At 37.7% G+C, this 17123-nt stretch overlaps 1 protein-coding gene across 2 annotated transcripts in view; it reads right to left on the reverse strand.

Annotated features, from left to right (window-relative positions):
- Nucleotides 1–16719, reverse strand: part of LOC106876053 (OTU domain-containing protein 3) — a 29713-nt gene extending 12994 nt beyond the window's left edge. The window contains exons 1-2 of one of the 2 annotated variants that reach the window (XM_014924451.3): nt 16422–16719; nt 10225–10908 (exon numbers count right to left, since the gene is read on the reverse strand). In XM_014924451.3, the coding sequence (XP_014779937.1) occupies nt 10225–10908; nt 16422–16474 (737 nt within the window). In that variant the 5' untranslated portion in view covers nt 16475–16719. Of the gene's footprint in view, nt 1–10224; nt 10909–13959; nt 14103–16421 lie in introns of those variants that run through there. The other variant, XM_089340747.1, reaches the window with a different exon arrangement.
- Nucleotides 16720–17123: the final 404 nt, after the last annotated feature.

The raw sequence follows: 17123 nt of genomic DNA on the forward strand, positions 1-17123 counted from the left end.
ATGTGTCAGGATGAGAAGTAAATAGAAAACAGTGACAGAACCAATCGTCTTTCATGTTAACAGCACAAACATTGATTGGATCAACTTTAATTCTCACAGAGAAGCTAAACCACCCAAAGACAATAGAAATAAGATAAAGATACTTCCTGGGTCATTCACGCTCAAAGGGCCCATTTCCCAGTTTCTGTGGCACACACACACACTCCTTCACTCCGACCCACCCCTCCTTGACGGAACGCTGATCTGTTGCAGGATGACTCGTTTTTGCCGGCTGAGTGGACTGCAGCAACATGAAATGAAGTGTTTTGCTCAAGGACACAAAGCATCGCCCGGTTCAGGGATCGAAACCACAATCTTACGATCATGAGTCCAACACCCTAACCACTAAGCCACGCGCCCTCCACCCAACACATAATACCAGTCAGGAAAAGCCTCCCAAATGTTATGCAATCAGTCAATACACTTTACTCAGTTCATCGACAGCTGTCAGCAGAAATAAGTAGCAACTAATCCAGAAACAACACCTGCCAAACATGCAGGTGGGCAGGTGGGCAGGTGGGGGGAGATTTAGTATTAGTTTTATGCCATGACATCAGAGATAATACTCGGCTTTATTAAGCCCTGACAAGCTTAAAAGACTTTTTTAGATTCTCACTGACAAACTTAAAAAAAAAACTAACGTTAACAAGGAAGGGTTGAGATTAAAATGGCAAAGAATGGTGGACGGAAATGAATTATGAAAAGGTTAAAAATAAGGAAGAAAAATAAAACATAGGTTAAAAAAAAGGAAGAGAAATAAAAGAGGACAGCGACTGCAACAGTAGCCTTAATACTACCACCACTACTACAACATTCACAAACTGTATAAAACATAGTAAAAAAAGCAAAACAATTGACAAGAATAGATTTAACAAAGATACAGCATTTGAAGAAGAGAAACAACAATATATTTGACCCCGTTCATGGGATTATGTCAGTCCCGTCTGGCTCCCTGGTTTTCACCAAAACAGACCCCTACAAAAGTACATGTGATCAAAGGCAGTACAAAGACCAAATCCCACAGACCAATTAAATAATGAAACAAAAGTAGTTTTTTCTACTCTAGGCACAAGGCCTGAAATTTTTGGGGAGGGGACCAGTCAATGAGATTGATCCCCAGTATGCAACTGGTACTTAATTTATCAACCCTGAAAGGATGAAAGGCACGGTTGACCTCAGCGGAGTTTGAACTCAGAATGTAAAAACAGACGAAATACAGCCAAGCACTTCGCCCGACATTCTAACATTTCTGCCAGCTCGCTGCCTTGAAACAAAAATAGTCTAAAATATTAATGACTATCATGTGAGGGTTCCAAGTTTGTTACTCACAGGCCCTTGTGTCATGTGAAAGGGGAATAAAAAAAATCACTTCCAAACATATACAGCCACATAACTAACTGCCCCAGAATATAATTAAAACTTCCTAATTCCAGATAAATAAATGCATAATGAAAAAAAAAAAGAAAAACATATAAAGATAGAAATAGTTGCAAAATTAGGTAGAGTCATTGCTGTGTGGTCAAAAAGTTTGCTTCCCAGTCATGTTGATATATATATATATATATATATATATATATCACTTTAAATACACAACTGAAAAAGCTACTAATAGTAGGTATATTTACACACAAGCGCGTATGTATGTATGTATACGTGTGTGTGTATGTGTCTCCTTGTCTAGACATTATGTGATTGTTGTAAACAAGCATCACAGTCATAGAAGTGGTGTTGCTTGTTTCCAGTCTTCCATGAAAAACATGTCTGGCCATGAGAGAAATACTACCTTGTTTGGAAACAGGCGAGGGTTGGCACCATTAAGGATATCCGGCTGTAGAAAATAGGCCTCAATAAGTTCTGTCTGACCCAAGCAAGTGTGGGAAAATGGGTGTTAAATGATGGTGACTAATAGCTTTGAGGCTAACTGGGCAATTAATAACAGAAGTATTACATTCTGACCGAGATCACTTTGCCCCCTCCCCCCCGCCTCCTTGGCCCTCTCTAAAATGTGGATGGACAGAAATAGATTGGACAGTTAAGGTGCAGAGAATGCAACATGTCAACACCGTTATGCTGCACCCTACGATTCCAAGCTGCATATTTGGTTTGTGTCGTATGAAGCTTAGCTAAGCGGAGACAAAACAGGAATAAGGACAGATGTGTTGAGTGGAGTTGCTTGTTTCAATGTTTTAGTGCCATGGGTCCTGGTTAATGAGAAACTGACCCAGGGGCAATAGAACAGTAACAACTCCACTACCATCACCACAGCCATTCTAACCATCAACTAAGGAGCGATTCAGATGAGATCATTTTTCAGAAGTTTTATATTAGGTTGTTTTTAATTATTTTATTTTAATATTCATTTATTTATTTAATTATCAGCTTATAACACCAGCATCACCACAGAAAACAAAACCCAAATCAAAATTTTTCTAAAAATCCAAGTAAAAACAACTACAAAAAAAAGCCCAAAAACAATTACTTTCAACACTTTCTAATATCATCAGTGCTGATAAAGTAGCTTAATGCTTAACTAGAACTAATCAATAGGTTGGTACAAATTAAACAGAGGATTAGGCTGCCGTCATTTCTTAACGCTTTCTGGTGTTGTCAGCAGATTGAGCTGCTGTCGATAGAAAACAATTTCAGCATCTCTTGATAAAAAATTGATAAAGGAAGACTTTTCTCTTTCTCAGAACCTGGCAGAAAGGAGGATTTGAACCCTGGACGACAAATTGATGAATCAACTGTTATTGTTGTTCTCCACTTTGTTTTACGCTTGATTTTTCAGAGAGAAAAATAGACAGGGAAGTTGGGGGGAGGGGTAGACGGCTTCATTAAAATCACTTCTAACTGCTCATTGTAGCACTTGAACTAACGAGATATTTATTTACCTGGCAATATAGGTATGGTTATGTGGTTAAGAAGTTTGGTTCCCAACCACATGGTTTTGGGTTCAGTCCCACAATCTGGAAGCTTGCTTGGTGGGGAGGGGAATTCTCTGGATGATATTTACCCCTCTCTCATACAGATATGGTAATATCTATCTATCTATCTATCTATATATATATCTATATATATCTATATCTATATATATCTATATCTATATATATCTATATCTATATATATCTATATATATATATATCTATATATATATATATATATATATAAAATAACATAAATAATATATAATTATATGCATGTATCCATACATATATGTACATACCAACATCTATATGTATACATACAAGCATATATGGGTACAGGACATCACAAGAAATGTTTTATATATATATATATATATATATATACACACATATATATATATATGGAAGCACATGGCTTAGTGGTTATGGTGTTGCAGTCACGATTGCAAGATGGTGGTTTTGTTTCCCAGATCGGAAGTTCATTTCTTGTTGCTCTGCAATCATTTTGTCGTGTGACATGTGCCACACGGTGCACCTGTCCAGGTAATGTCGTCGATTCGATGGAGGGAGTGAGCTCGTGTGAACACAAACATTTGATCACTATAAACAAATCCTGTGTGTGGGTGTTCGACAAGAAATTGCCGAACCCTCATACGTCGTCTGAAAACGGGAGAGTCCGTGACATACATATCCATATTGTCTATGAAAAGATTTTCTCATGCTTTTTAATGGTGTCCACACTAGCATAGCTGGGGTGGGGTGGGGAGCAGCAGGGACAGTTTGCACCAGGCAGTACTTTGAAGTCTGCTGTAGGCAATATGTGTTTTTTGTGGGGTCCAGGGGGTGGCAAACAGAAGGGCCGCCCCGGGTGGCACACACTCTAGCTACACTAGTGGGTGTACGTTAGGTATGGAATTTAATACATTTGTGTTGCATTTATTCCTTCATTACAATCTTTTTAACAAAACATGATTCAGGTTCATCGTCAATATAAACACGCATAGACACACATGCACACATATATATATATGTACATACAATGGGCTTCTTTCAGTTTCCATCTACCAAATCCATTCACAAGGGCTTGGTCGGCCCGAGGCTATAGTAGAAGACACTTGCCCAAGATGCCATGCAGTGGGTCTGAATCCATAACCATGTGGTTGGTAAGCAAGCTACTTACCACACAGCCACTCCTGCACCTATAATATAATATAATATATATATATATATATATATATATATATATATATATATATTATAGCAAGATTTGAAAGTATCGTGTTTTGGTCTCTTGACTGCAGATGAGAACATTTGTTCCCTTCGATTGCTATCATTTCATTGTAATGGCAGCAAAATTGAGTAAAAGGTTAGATTGGTGGGTGGAAGTGACATAGAAGAGAATATGAGTTTTGTTTAAACTTGTTTTGATCAGACTCCAGACTGGCTCACATCCAACAAACCAAAATTAGACACAAATAAAACCAAAGTGTTCTTTTCTGGTTTGCATCATAAAACACAAAGCAAATTGTCTACAATGGACATATTTGGATCTCATCTACGTTGAAGAAGGACGTTTGCAGGGTCCCTCAAGTCTGATGTGTGCACACCATCATCATCATCATCATTTCAACATCCACTTCTCCTTGCTTGCTTTGGGTTGGACACAGTTCACTGATGCAGGTTTTCTATGGCAGCACATTTAGAAACAAATGACACAGCTTATATGACAGGGACACTCGTTTACTCTTATTGTGTGAGGTCAAGTCAAGGAGACTCTCCACACCATGTATGTATGTATATATATATATATGTATATATATATATATATGTATATATATATTGCCAGTACCGCCTGATTGGCCTTCGTGCCGGTGGCACGTAAAAGCACCTACTACACTCTCGGAGTGATTGGCATTAGGAAGGGCATCCAGCTGTAGAAACTCTGCCAAATCAGATTGGAGCCTGGTGTAGCCATCTGGTTTCACCAGTCCTCAGTCAAATCGTCCAACCCATGCTAGCATGGAAAGTGAACATTAAACGACGACGACGACGATGATGGATGATGATATATATATATATATATATATATATATATATATATATATATATATATATTGTTTTATGCTCATAGTGGCCAGATCTGGCCTTTCACACCTACCCTATAATATTATTCTAAAAATTAGCAGTTACCTCATCAAAATCGCAAAGATAAGGCATGATTCATTCAAAACAATGAATAAATAAAAGCATTACTTTCGACAGAATAATGCAAATGCTAAAGGTTTAAGAATGAAATTCAAAATATGTTCCATCGACCCAGGGAGGTGAATCAGCAGGTTTTTATATATCATTGTTGACCTTCGGTGAAACTGTTTGTCTTCCTAAATAATCAACCTGAATTGTTATGTTTTATTAGCCAGTTGGCTACACCAACTCACAATATATATAAACACACCCATTCATACACACACATGCACCAGTCCACACATGTACACATTCATAAATGCATGCATACACATCCACACCTACATGCATACACAAACACACATACATACACAAACACTGGGAAATGCTTCAAGACTTTCTTCATTTTACTGAGAAACAGGAGGAGTGAACCAAAAGATCTTTTAGAGTCTATTCTTGAATTGGGTGGATTGGGTGTAGTGGATATTGGGAGATTCACTCTTCAAGAACCCCTGTTACAGTAGATGAAGAATTGATAGAGGTTCTTTTGCTGATATTAGAGATAAACAAAATAGTTGTGGGTGCAACAAGAGAGTTTATTAATATATCTAATTTAATGTATATATATATATATCTAATTTAATGATTTGAATTATGAGAGGGTTTGTAACTACTCTCAAAGTTCTAGATTTCGTGATGCAGCTAAGAAGTCAACAATATTTAAAATAGTAGCAACAGTAGTCTTCAGTCCTCGGTTGTTGAGGGTGACAATGGAGTTTTTTTCTAAAAGTATTTGGGCCACGATGTCTGCCCACAAAGATTTCTGTATTCATAACCAACATGAATAAAAGAGCCTGTCCACGAGACATCTACACACCTATTCAGAAAATATGTGCACGGACGTTTAATTAGTTCAGTATACGCCAAGACACACCTAAAGACTGGATTACAAGAAAAATAATAAATGTCATCAAAGTATTATTCATATTCTTACACACAATAGCCATGCATAAATACAAACCCACAATATATATATATACACACACACACACACACAAACGTATACAAAACACACATCTCACAAACACATGATGTGAATCTCACCCAAACTAGTAAAAAATATGACACAATGGAATAAGACGTATGTGGGTGTGTAAGTAAATATTCATGTGTACACACACAGTCACATAACTACATATATGCAAATATATATATATATATATATATATATATATGCGCACACATATCTACAAGAAATGCACACACACACTCCTCTGATTCATGAAAGGCATTTGAATACCACAACCATTCAACCGAGACATACCATGCAATGGCAAATACAACACCAAAATATTTTCTTTTAAATATTTGATAAAATATGATTTTTAAAAATGAAACTATTTCTATACACACACACACACATACAAATGCATACACACACTTGTATGTACACACATACATATTTATATACACATGCACACACTCCCACAGACATATTTAACTACACAAATTAATATGCTGCTACATGTGTTTCTATAAATGTTTAACAGTCAAAAGTTTTGTTGTTTTTTTTATTCCAAACATGTAAGAAATTAAAATTAATTAACCAGAAACAAACATTACAAACTTAACAAAATTTCTATCATTGTTAAACGTTAGAAAAGCATCAGAAATAAGTACAAAGCCATTTATTCCAACATCTTTTTAGATTAGTCGTCATAAATATAGTTTATATACACAACTACTGCACTATAGACAGGCCAATTCAATTTATGTGTAGTTAAATGGTTCCAGGTTCAGTCCCACTGCATGGCACCTTGGGCAAGTGTTTTCTACTATAGTCCTGGGCCAACTAATGCCTTCTGAGTGGATATGTCTACCTATCTCCATACACACAAAACTCTCTACATATATTTACACACGTATATATGTGTGCGTGTTACTGTTTCCCCATCTTGACAGCATTAGACAGCTGTAAATGAGTGACACCATCATACAAGTGGTGTCGTTTGTTTCCAATCTTCTTTGCAAAACATGTTTGGCCATGGGATAAACATTTACCTTGTTTGGAAACAGGTGAGGGTTGGTGACAGAAAGAGCATCCAGCCGTAGAAAACCTGCCTCAACAAATTCCATCTAACCCACACAGGCATAGAAAAGTGGATGTTAAAACAATGAAAATGATGAACTACCTCACTACAAATTATTCACACAACTACTACACTTTTCAAAATTTCATTGTAATACATAATCGACATAACTCCATGACAATGGGTTTCTTTTTTTTATCAAGTAACCAGGTTGCATTGACAGTAATTGTTCACCAACAATGGTTTTCACGTATATTTACATCAACCGCTTTAACCAGTTTACAGCGTTGATTCATTTGGTTGCCTCCACGTGGTAATGGTAATCGTACCAAATGAGGTCAGTACTCAGTGTGAGATAACATTCGGCTTAGATTTGTGCCAACTGCTTTAGTACAAGTATTGCTTATTTACCTAGGCTATATCACTGTGCAGGACGCTCATGCGTTACTATTCCTGAATAAAATCATTCAACAGCACAAGTCAAATCATTTTCATGCATTTACAATCACATGAATTCAAAAACTGACTTTAATGTGGTAGAGTTCAAAACAGGGTCCCACACACAGTGGCATATCACATTGTGAACAATGGTATCTAGTTTGCTTTACGTGCATCTCTTTGAAGCATTTGTTTTCTTGGGGAGAAAGAATTGTGGAAAATGTCCACATCACTTCACCATGCAGTGAGGAGAATCCAGCATGGGGACATCCACGTATTCTGTACTTTGGCAGGTCTGATGCTTCTATCATTTCACGGAACAATAGATTCCTGAATGTCAATCCATCCCCCACACTGCCAACCATCTGCCAAATCAAACGGGAGTTCATGACACACATGTCAACTATATACAAGAAAATTTTTTTATACCATTTCACAAATTTTCTCACCGATTTCTGTGTCATTGCCAGCTGATTTAAGCGATCGACACTGCCGCTCCTTCATTGTATGAAACAACAACACTTGGTTTCATTATGGTATTACAGTCTGCATCTTATTTCCCAGTGTCCTTCATGCTTGCAGAATGCATTGTGGACAACATGCAGACGTTTTTCTTGTTATGCCACACTAGAGCGAGAATGTTATTATTGGTGCATCAGTATGCTGTTCCCCCACTTTCAAAGTTTAATCTCGTGAAGATCAGGAGGCATATTTTTCCTGTGTGTCCCCACAGTCACAGAAGCATTAGTCCTCCTTGGCTGCAATTGCAGGAAGGGGTCTGGACTGGAAAACCCGTTGTCCATATAAATATTGTAGCCAGTGTTTATGTAGGATACCTTAACCCTTTTGTTACCTTATTTTTGTTAAAATACACTGCTTTTGTTTAGATTAATTTTGAAAATAATGAAGAATTTAGTGAAATACTTATTACAATAGTGTTTGGAGCAGATTAACATGGAATTCTGAAGGAAGGTTTTAATTTGGTTCACTTCAAAACAGGAAGTTTATACCACTGGTCTCAGGTAGGTTGGTATCAAAACAGCCAAAATGTCTTGGTTAAGAGTGGTCAGTAGGGAAGCACCATCTCTTGACATGCTGTCCAACCAAGATTTAGAAGCGTCTATCTTCTGTGTTCTTTTTCTGTCGGAGGAATTGCCATTTTCATCCATTTGAGTTACCTTGATGAAAAATTGTCTTGGAGACGGTTTGCTGCATTTGTTTCCAATGCCAAATGAATTCCTATTGAGAGAACTAAAGGGACAATAAACAACCAAGGTTTTAACACCATTGATCAACTGTTTCTGTCTCTAAAATTTTGGAAGTTCTCCAGAGATGTGAGGTGGACCTTGGAGTTGTTTTCATCTCTTTTTTTGAGTGAATCAAATTCGCTAACCAGATTCAAAATGTGCGGTGCATGTGGCAAGCTCTCTTTTTTCCATGGTATTGGCAATGGAAATATCATTTGAAGCAAATTGCTTATAAAATGAAAGACTACATCTGTTGTGACCCTAATCTGAACACATATTCACTAAAGTTGACAAACCACTCAGATTAATTAAAACAAGCTGATATATCAATTTCAGTAGCTGACGTTCATGCAAACATAATTAGCAACGGCTTTACATAAATCAAGATTTCTACAAAAACTATTTTTTTGCTACTTGACTTGAAGAGGGACAGAGGAAGGACAAACAGAGAGGTGAAAGAAATTTTGATAGTATTAGAGTAGCAAAGGAAGAAAGAAGAGACAATGGAAGAGAAATATACAGAATAGAAAGAGTATGGAACTAAAGAAGAGAAGAAAAAAAAGGTAACATATATAAGAAAGAAAGAGAGAGAGAGAGAGAGAGAGAGAGAGAGAGGCAGGAGGAAAGCAATAAAAATTTGATAATAACAGAAAGGTGAGACAGAAGTTAAAAATAGAGAAATGGATAGAAGAGGGAGAATATTAAAACAGAAAGATTCAACACTGTGGTGGCAGTAGAGGACCAGGCAATAGTTACATACAAAAGAAGGAAAGGGATGAGAAGATGGACAAACACATTCAAACTTTCTCGAATGGATGATAGTTTCAAAGGTTGAATTGTTAAATTTTATTTATGTTATGAGTAAACAAAGACTGGTAAATAGTTATATTTTTAACAGTGTTTCATGCAAACTGGCACTTGAGTGCTTTTTCCACTCAAAGGGTAAACAGTAATACACTAAAGTATAGGTTCAATTCCTGCAGGAATCATACATTATATTTCACATTTGTGCATGTATTATATATATGCACAAACACACAGGTATGGCTATGGGGTTAAGAAGTTTACTTCTCAACCAAGGGGCTTCCACACAGTTACCATCTCCCAAATTCATTGACAAGGCATTGCCGAGCACTGAGTTTGAACCCAAGACCATGTAGATTGCAAAGTGAATTTTGCCACGTTTATTACGAAGCAACGTGGTTCACAGAAAATACCAATTCTAGTTTTTGGTGGATAATGAATATTTTTACAAGAACAACCAAAAATTTAATTAGAGAGAGAAAGGATCAAAAGACTCACCCATCAGCTGGAATGTCCCTTAATTGTAGACCCAGTTTAACGACCTGGTTGGAGAAACTGGGGTAGTTTTCATCATCAGCCAAGTAAGATTCCATCTTGCGCTCTTGCCGGTCCCCACCGCAGTTCCTTGCAGGGCTTTTGTCATCCCGTTTCCGGGCCATAATGGACAGGGGTTTCCAGCAACCACTTGACCAGCTGGGGCTTGTCACACTCTCACTGCTGGTGGCGATGGTGGTGGTCGTGGTGGGGACACTGCTACTGGCAATGCTATCGGTGGAAGTGGAGACGGAGGGGGGGGAGGAGTTAGTTTTGTTCTTCTTGGAGGTGAGGGGCCCTTGATTATTGCCGGCTTTGTTACTGTCCCGGTGGGGGTTGCTGGTCCCAGCAGCCACACACGTCAAGCTGTGCTGGCTCCACTTGGCTCCACCACCTATGCTCAGATCAGGGGGTGGCGGTGGGGGGTGAGATGGGGGTGGATGCCGCTTAGGCGGCTTCTTTTTGGACAACTGCTGCTGCTGTTGCTGCTGCTGCTGTTTCAATGACTTGTTGCTCTTGTGTTTACTGCTGTTCTCTGTGGCACTGACCAATGGACTGTCGCTGTCTCCGGCAGCGGTGGCGGTGATGCTACTGTCACTCTGGCTACCAGTTCCTGTACTTGTTGTTGTTGTAGTCGTGGAAGAATTGCTGTTGGAGAAAAAGAGAGAGAGAGAGAGAGAGAGAGAGAGGGAGAATGAGTTGGAGTTTATTGTAATTTGGAAAACAACCACAAAATATAAATGGTGGCAGCGGCAGCATTGTGATGACGATGACGATGATGATGGTAGTGATGATTGAGTTGGCAGTTAACTGAATTGAAAACAAGAAGGAAAAAAGAATAAAGAACAAAAGCTCTCAAATGGTGGTGGTGGTCATGTTAGGGGTGGCTTGTGAAGAGAAAAGTAGAAATGCAAATTGCGATGCTGGAGCAGAGCCACGCCAAGGCACCATCTTGAAGGATTTCAGCCCCCATTGCAGCCCCTCCAACACTTCTGGCCAATTTATTGGTCATTTATTTTATTGATCTCTAATTTAACTGAAAATGCTAAGTTACCATGCTGGAGCAACATTTCTATTTCTTTAGGTGGTGGTCATGTGTTAAACACACAGGTTACATAACTCCAATGATGGAAACAGCATTGACAAAGCTAGTAGTAGTAGTAGTAATAGTAGAAAAATTGATTTTAAAAAATAAACACATGTGACAGGTGCAAGTGTGGCTGTGTGGTTAAGAAGCTTGCTTCACAGTCATGTGGTTTCAGGTTCAGTCCCACAGCATGGCACCTTATAGCCCTAGGCTAACCAAACCCTTCTGAGCAAATTTAGTAGGCAGAAACTAAATGTGTGCGTGTGTGTGTATTTGTGTCTCCTTGTATTGATATTGTGTCATGGTTGTAAATGAGTGTCACTGTCGTACAAGCAGTGTCGTTCATTTTCAATATACCGTGAGAACATGACTGGCTATGGGGAAATTTTATATTAGTTAGAAACAAGTGAGAGTTAGTGACAGGAAGAGCATCCAGTCATAGAAAAATTTACCTCAGTAAATTTCATCCAACCTAAGCAAGTATAAAAAAGTGGATATTAAAATTACAATGATGAGGCTACGACAGTCTCTGCACAATTTCCAAAGTACAAAGTGATCCCTGAAATGCAGAAGAGGGAGAAGACCATGGAAGAGGATGGTTGACCCGAAGATGCTGCATCTCGCAGAGATGATAATAATGGATTGTACTGATGGTAGATATGAGATGCTGCACAAGATGCATCCAGCCATGCACTGCAACACACACACACACAAGGGCAATGCTTAGAAGCTGCAATATTTCTACCCAGCCTCACCTTACATCTGTCCCTTTTTACCCATCTCCTCATCATTTGTAGTCCTCCATCTCCTTTGCTGACTACACCATTCTCATCACTCTGCCCATTTGCCCTTCAACTCCACCGCTCTCTCCTATATATATATATATATATATATATAGAAAACTGCATTAAACCATCATCATCTCAACCCCCCACTTCCCCCCATCTGATACACTCAAAGTTCACTTTGATCTACTAACAGCCACCAGCATTCTCAATCCCCTGACCCATCACACTTGCCACCCCACCCCCTTCACCATCCCCTGTGTTTATTTCATAACCCCCCCCCCCCCCAACTACCTCTATGTACCCCTGCTGCCTTCACATCATATTCTTCCTCTTTCTACTCATTCTGCTCCTTCCGTTGGTCACCCACACAAATGAATGTACAAGCACCAATTTAATGAGTACCCTCTATAGACATTTACACCCCTATCCCTACCTCTTAAATATCCATTTCTGGTTATTTTGCTTTCCTGTTTGTAAGGGCCCAGCCTCACCTATTGCAAAGTGGTCCGTAAACTGGGAGTGGCTGTGTGGTAAGTAGCTTGCTTACCAACCACATGGTTTCGGGTTCATTCCCACTGCATGGCACCTTGGGCAAGTGTCTTCTACTATAGCCTCGGGCTGTCCAAAGCCTTGTGAGTGGATTTAGTAGACGGAAACTGAAAGAAGCCCGTCGTATATATGTATATATATATATGTTTGTGTGTTTGTGTTTGTCCACCCAACATCGCTTGATAACCGATGCTGGTGTGTTTACGTCCCCGTAACTTAGCGGTTCGGCAAAAGAGATCGATAGAATAAGTACTAGGCTTCCAAAAAATAAGTCTTGGGTCGATTTGCTCGACTAAAAGGCGGCGCCCCAGCATGGCCGCAGTCAAATGACTAAAACAAGTAAAAGAGTATATATAAATAATGTGTATGTATATATATATATATATATATATATATATATATATATATATATATACACACACACACAACAAGCTTCAGCGCAGTTTCTGTCTACCAAGTCCGCTCACAAAGCTTTGGTGGGCCTGAGGCCATAGTAGAAGATCCGAGGTATACTGCAGACGGTCTGAAACACTGAACCCGGAAATATGTGGTTGGCAAGCAAACTTCTTGCCACACGGCCACATAAGTGTGTGTGTAGTATGTGTGTGGCGTGCATTGTAGTGAATAGGCTTTTTTTTTAATTGACAATTTACTTAATTCCTACGGCCTACCTTGAGTATTTCATTATGATACATGCTTTTATATTGATACGAGTGTGTGTGTGTGTAGATAGATAATTATAACGTGCATCTGAATGTCAGCGCTTGTCGTTTGCCTGTTTCGGTTTCTTCTTAATAAAGTTGCACATTCCAAGCGACAGACATAGAGGCCTAAAAACAATGCCTACAATTAATTTAATTAATAAAACACAATTTTCTTAAGATAACAAAACAAATTTGTTTTTGTTTTTTTTAATTTCATTTTCGATTAACATCGTTAATTTTGCTTCAAAATCAAATTTTTTACTATCATTTTAGTTCCTGAATATTTTTTACACACTATTAATCTCGTTGTCGTATTTTTTAAAAACGTATTTTAAAGTGTTAAACCGGTTTTAAGGTATAAATAACGTTTAGACAATCTCTTGACCAGTTCAGGCGAGAGAAATTTCAAATCTGTTAGATATTTACTATTACGAAGAAGGAGAAAAAGAAGAAAAAAAGCCTTGCTTATGTGTTACACGTCTGATAATGTTAGGTGCTTTAATTATAAATTGAATCCGAATTATTTGTCGGATTCAAGGGGAAACTACATTAAAAAAGAAGTAATAAATACCGTAGAAATTTGCCCATTCATTGATCTATTCAGACACAGACATACAATTTTCTCCGGCCACCACCTATTATTCCTCCATTCACATGAATGTTATTGGCTTTTATTATTGATAGTATTGGGATGTGAGAAGCAAGAGAGAGAGAGGGGGGAGGGAGATGGGGGAAAGCCAGGTGAAATGCCTTTGGTTATTTAATACCACCACAAGCACAACTAAGCCTCTGTTTCAGAGTTCAAATCCTTCCGGGATCGACTTTTCATCGAGAATCGATTCCACAGACACGGTGCCAGTTTCAAAACCGACCATTATTACACATAATAAATAAGTAATCTGAGAGGCTGGATCCTTTCAAATGGCCGTAGACTGGAGAGTGGCGGCCAAACATACATACACTCATACTCGTAACACTATTTTAAGGTTAGTGAATGCCATTCTTACAAAACAAAATTTCATTAAAAGACACTTTCTCTTGGGAAACCCCAGGGTTTTCCCCCCAACGATAGACTGGAGTTCCTCGGAACTCACTTTAGGAAACATGGCCATAGACAATTGTCACAGTTCCCTTATATACATATATATATATATATATATATATATATATATACATACTTATATATATATATGGCAATCCTTCGGTATTAGGCCCCAGAGTGTCAAATGTAAAGTCATAGTTTATCATATATATATATCCACACACACATTATATATACATAATATAAATATAATCATTCTCAACACTTTTAATATAGTCAGGTGCTCTCTCCTGGTTTGTTACTCGACCTTGCCAACATAAACATCATCTTCATCCAGACCACACACACCGAAGTGAAACGACAAACTACGATGTACGTCACCGCACATACACACTTCCCAACCTTTATAATCAGCAATTAATCTAACCTATGTATATACATACATATATATGTGTGTGTGTGTGTGCTACGCCTCTCTCTCTCTCTCCTCCGGCTGTAGTCGGTGCGACCTTGCCAACATAAACACTCCACTAGCCATCAATAAGTATTGGCAAGAGTGAAAAACCTGTCAGTTCGGACATAATAATAACCATCCTTCCTTCTTTCCGTCTCTCGTTAAAAGCCGACCAAAGAACAGGTATCTTCCTACAGACATTGCTCTGGTGGTTCTTACGCTGGTCGTTCCACATCTTAACTTACCAGATAAACACTCACCTATTTCTCACCTGCAGCTTGCTAGTATGTGGCCGGTCTGATCTTCATCGCTCATATATATATATATATATATATATATATATATATATATATACATGAGATGGAGACCGTGCATACATACATACATTTCTGAAGCATTAATAATAAATATAATCTCAAAGATAAAAGTGAACCGAATATTAATAGTCACAACCCCATCACGGCTGACAACAGAAATTGCCACAGGCAACAAGCAGTATATATATATATATATATATATATATATATATATATATATATATATATATATATACATGCATACACGCATATACATATATGACCAAAATATAATCGATCTGCAGTTTTAATAACAAAAAAAGTAGATACAGAATTTCAACAATATCGGTAACAATATTGGTACAAGCTAAAGAAATTAACAAGAGAGGATCACAACCGATGGAATTAACGACATAGATTAGTGTTACTGACACACACACACACACACACACATATATATATATCGGTCAATTGTCCAAAAGTCAGGAAAGAGAAGATCTGAGCGGTTGCACTTTACGTTGGCGAGTATTATATACAAGAATATACTAATCGACAATATAAAAGTGTGTGTGTGTATATAAATATATATATATGTGTGTGTGTGTGATCGATTCTGGAAACATGGAAATAATAATTCGACCTGTAAGATTTTTGAGGCAATGACAACTGTATTAATAGCGATATTTATATCACTTCTAATATGATAACAATATATATATATATATAGGTACCAGGCGAGATAAGGTAAACACTGAGAGAGTCAATTGAATTTGCTCAAGATTTAATATTAAAAAGTAACTTGGTCGTTCCAGAGCGAATTTGAACTCGAAATATGACGATACATATTGTTTAATTTCTAGCATAAACCTAAGAAACCTCAAGTTAGAAAATCTCAATAACAATAATGGTTTTACAATAGATGAATTAATAAGATTTAGGGTAACTGAAAGCAGTGGAGGGACTGATACGAATTCCCCTAACAAATAAACAACGTAATATTATGTTATTACTTGATTAGCAACATTGAAATATCCCATATATATATATATATATATATATATATATATATATATATATATATGCATAATTCATTCGCTAACAGTTTTAATTTGCTCACAGTCAAAAATAAAGCCAAGATGACATTAATGATAAGATAATTATCAAAGAAATAAGAGAAATAATAATAGTAATAATAATAACGGTGGTGGTGTTGGTGATAAGGCAAATATGAGTGAACTTACAAATAGATTGTTGATGTTGAAACAGGTAGACAGAAACACAGACAGGTAGACATACAAGAGTTGTAGAGGCTGTCATGTGAAAAGAAGGAACCATCTGCAGACCACTGGCTACATGGTTCATTTAGGGCGAGCGACAACACCACTAGGGTCGGGTGAAAGGGATTTAGGGTTTGGCTTCAATAATTTTTTTTTCAAACGAAGCGGTCAGTATCTCTGATGGTGAAGAAGAAGAAGAAGAGGCTGAAGCTGCTGCTGTCTTCCTCTCTTGACTCTCTTATTTGTTTTCTCCAACAACAACAACAACACTGAAATCATATGATCGGCTCCAACTTCCGTTTCCGGTACATGTGTCGAGACTGAAATGGACGATTGTTGTTTGAGCGAGCAAAGAGACTTTAAAAGACGAATGCTTTTACGGTTCAAATTAGTCTTAATCCGGTCCTATATATACACAGCCACTTCATGGCTTCCCGATCTCCCTCATCGTCTTCGGACAACGAATAACTTACCATTCATTATCATCCTATTTTAGGCATTTGTGCTTATTTCATTGTTGGGTTAACTTCAGGGGTTTCACTATATTTTTTAAAATTTGGATGATTACTCTGTTTTGATTTATTTGAATATTTTTCAATTAAGAATTTTACCTTTGTTAATTGACGAATACCTTAACGTAACTCCAATTAGTTCGATACCTTATTG

This window comes from Octopus bimaculoides, chromosome 24 (genome assembly GCF_046866305.1).
Source record: "Octopus bimaculoides isolate indiv1 chromosome 24, ASM4686630v1, whole genome shotgun sequence".
Lineage (NCBI taxonomy): Eukaryota > Metazoa > Mollusca > Cephalopoda > Octopoda > Octopodidae > Octopus > Octopus bimaculoides.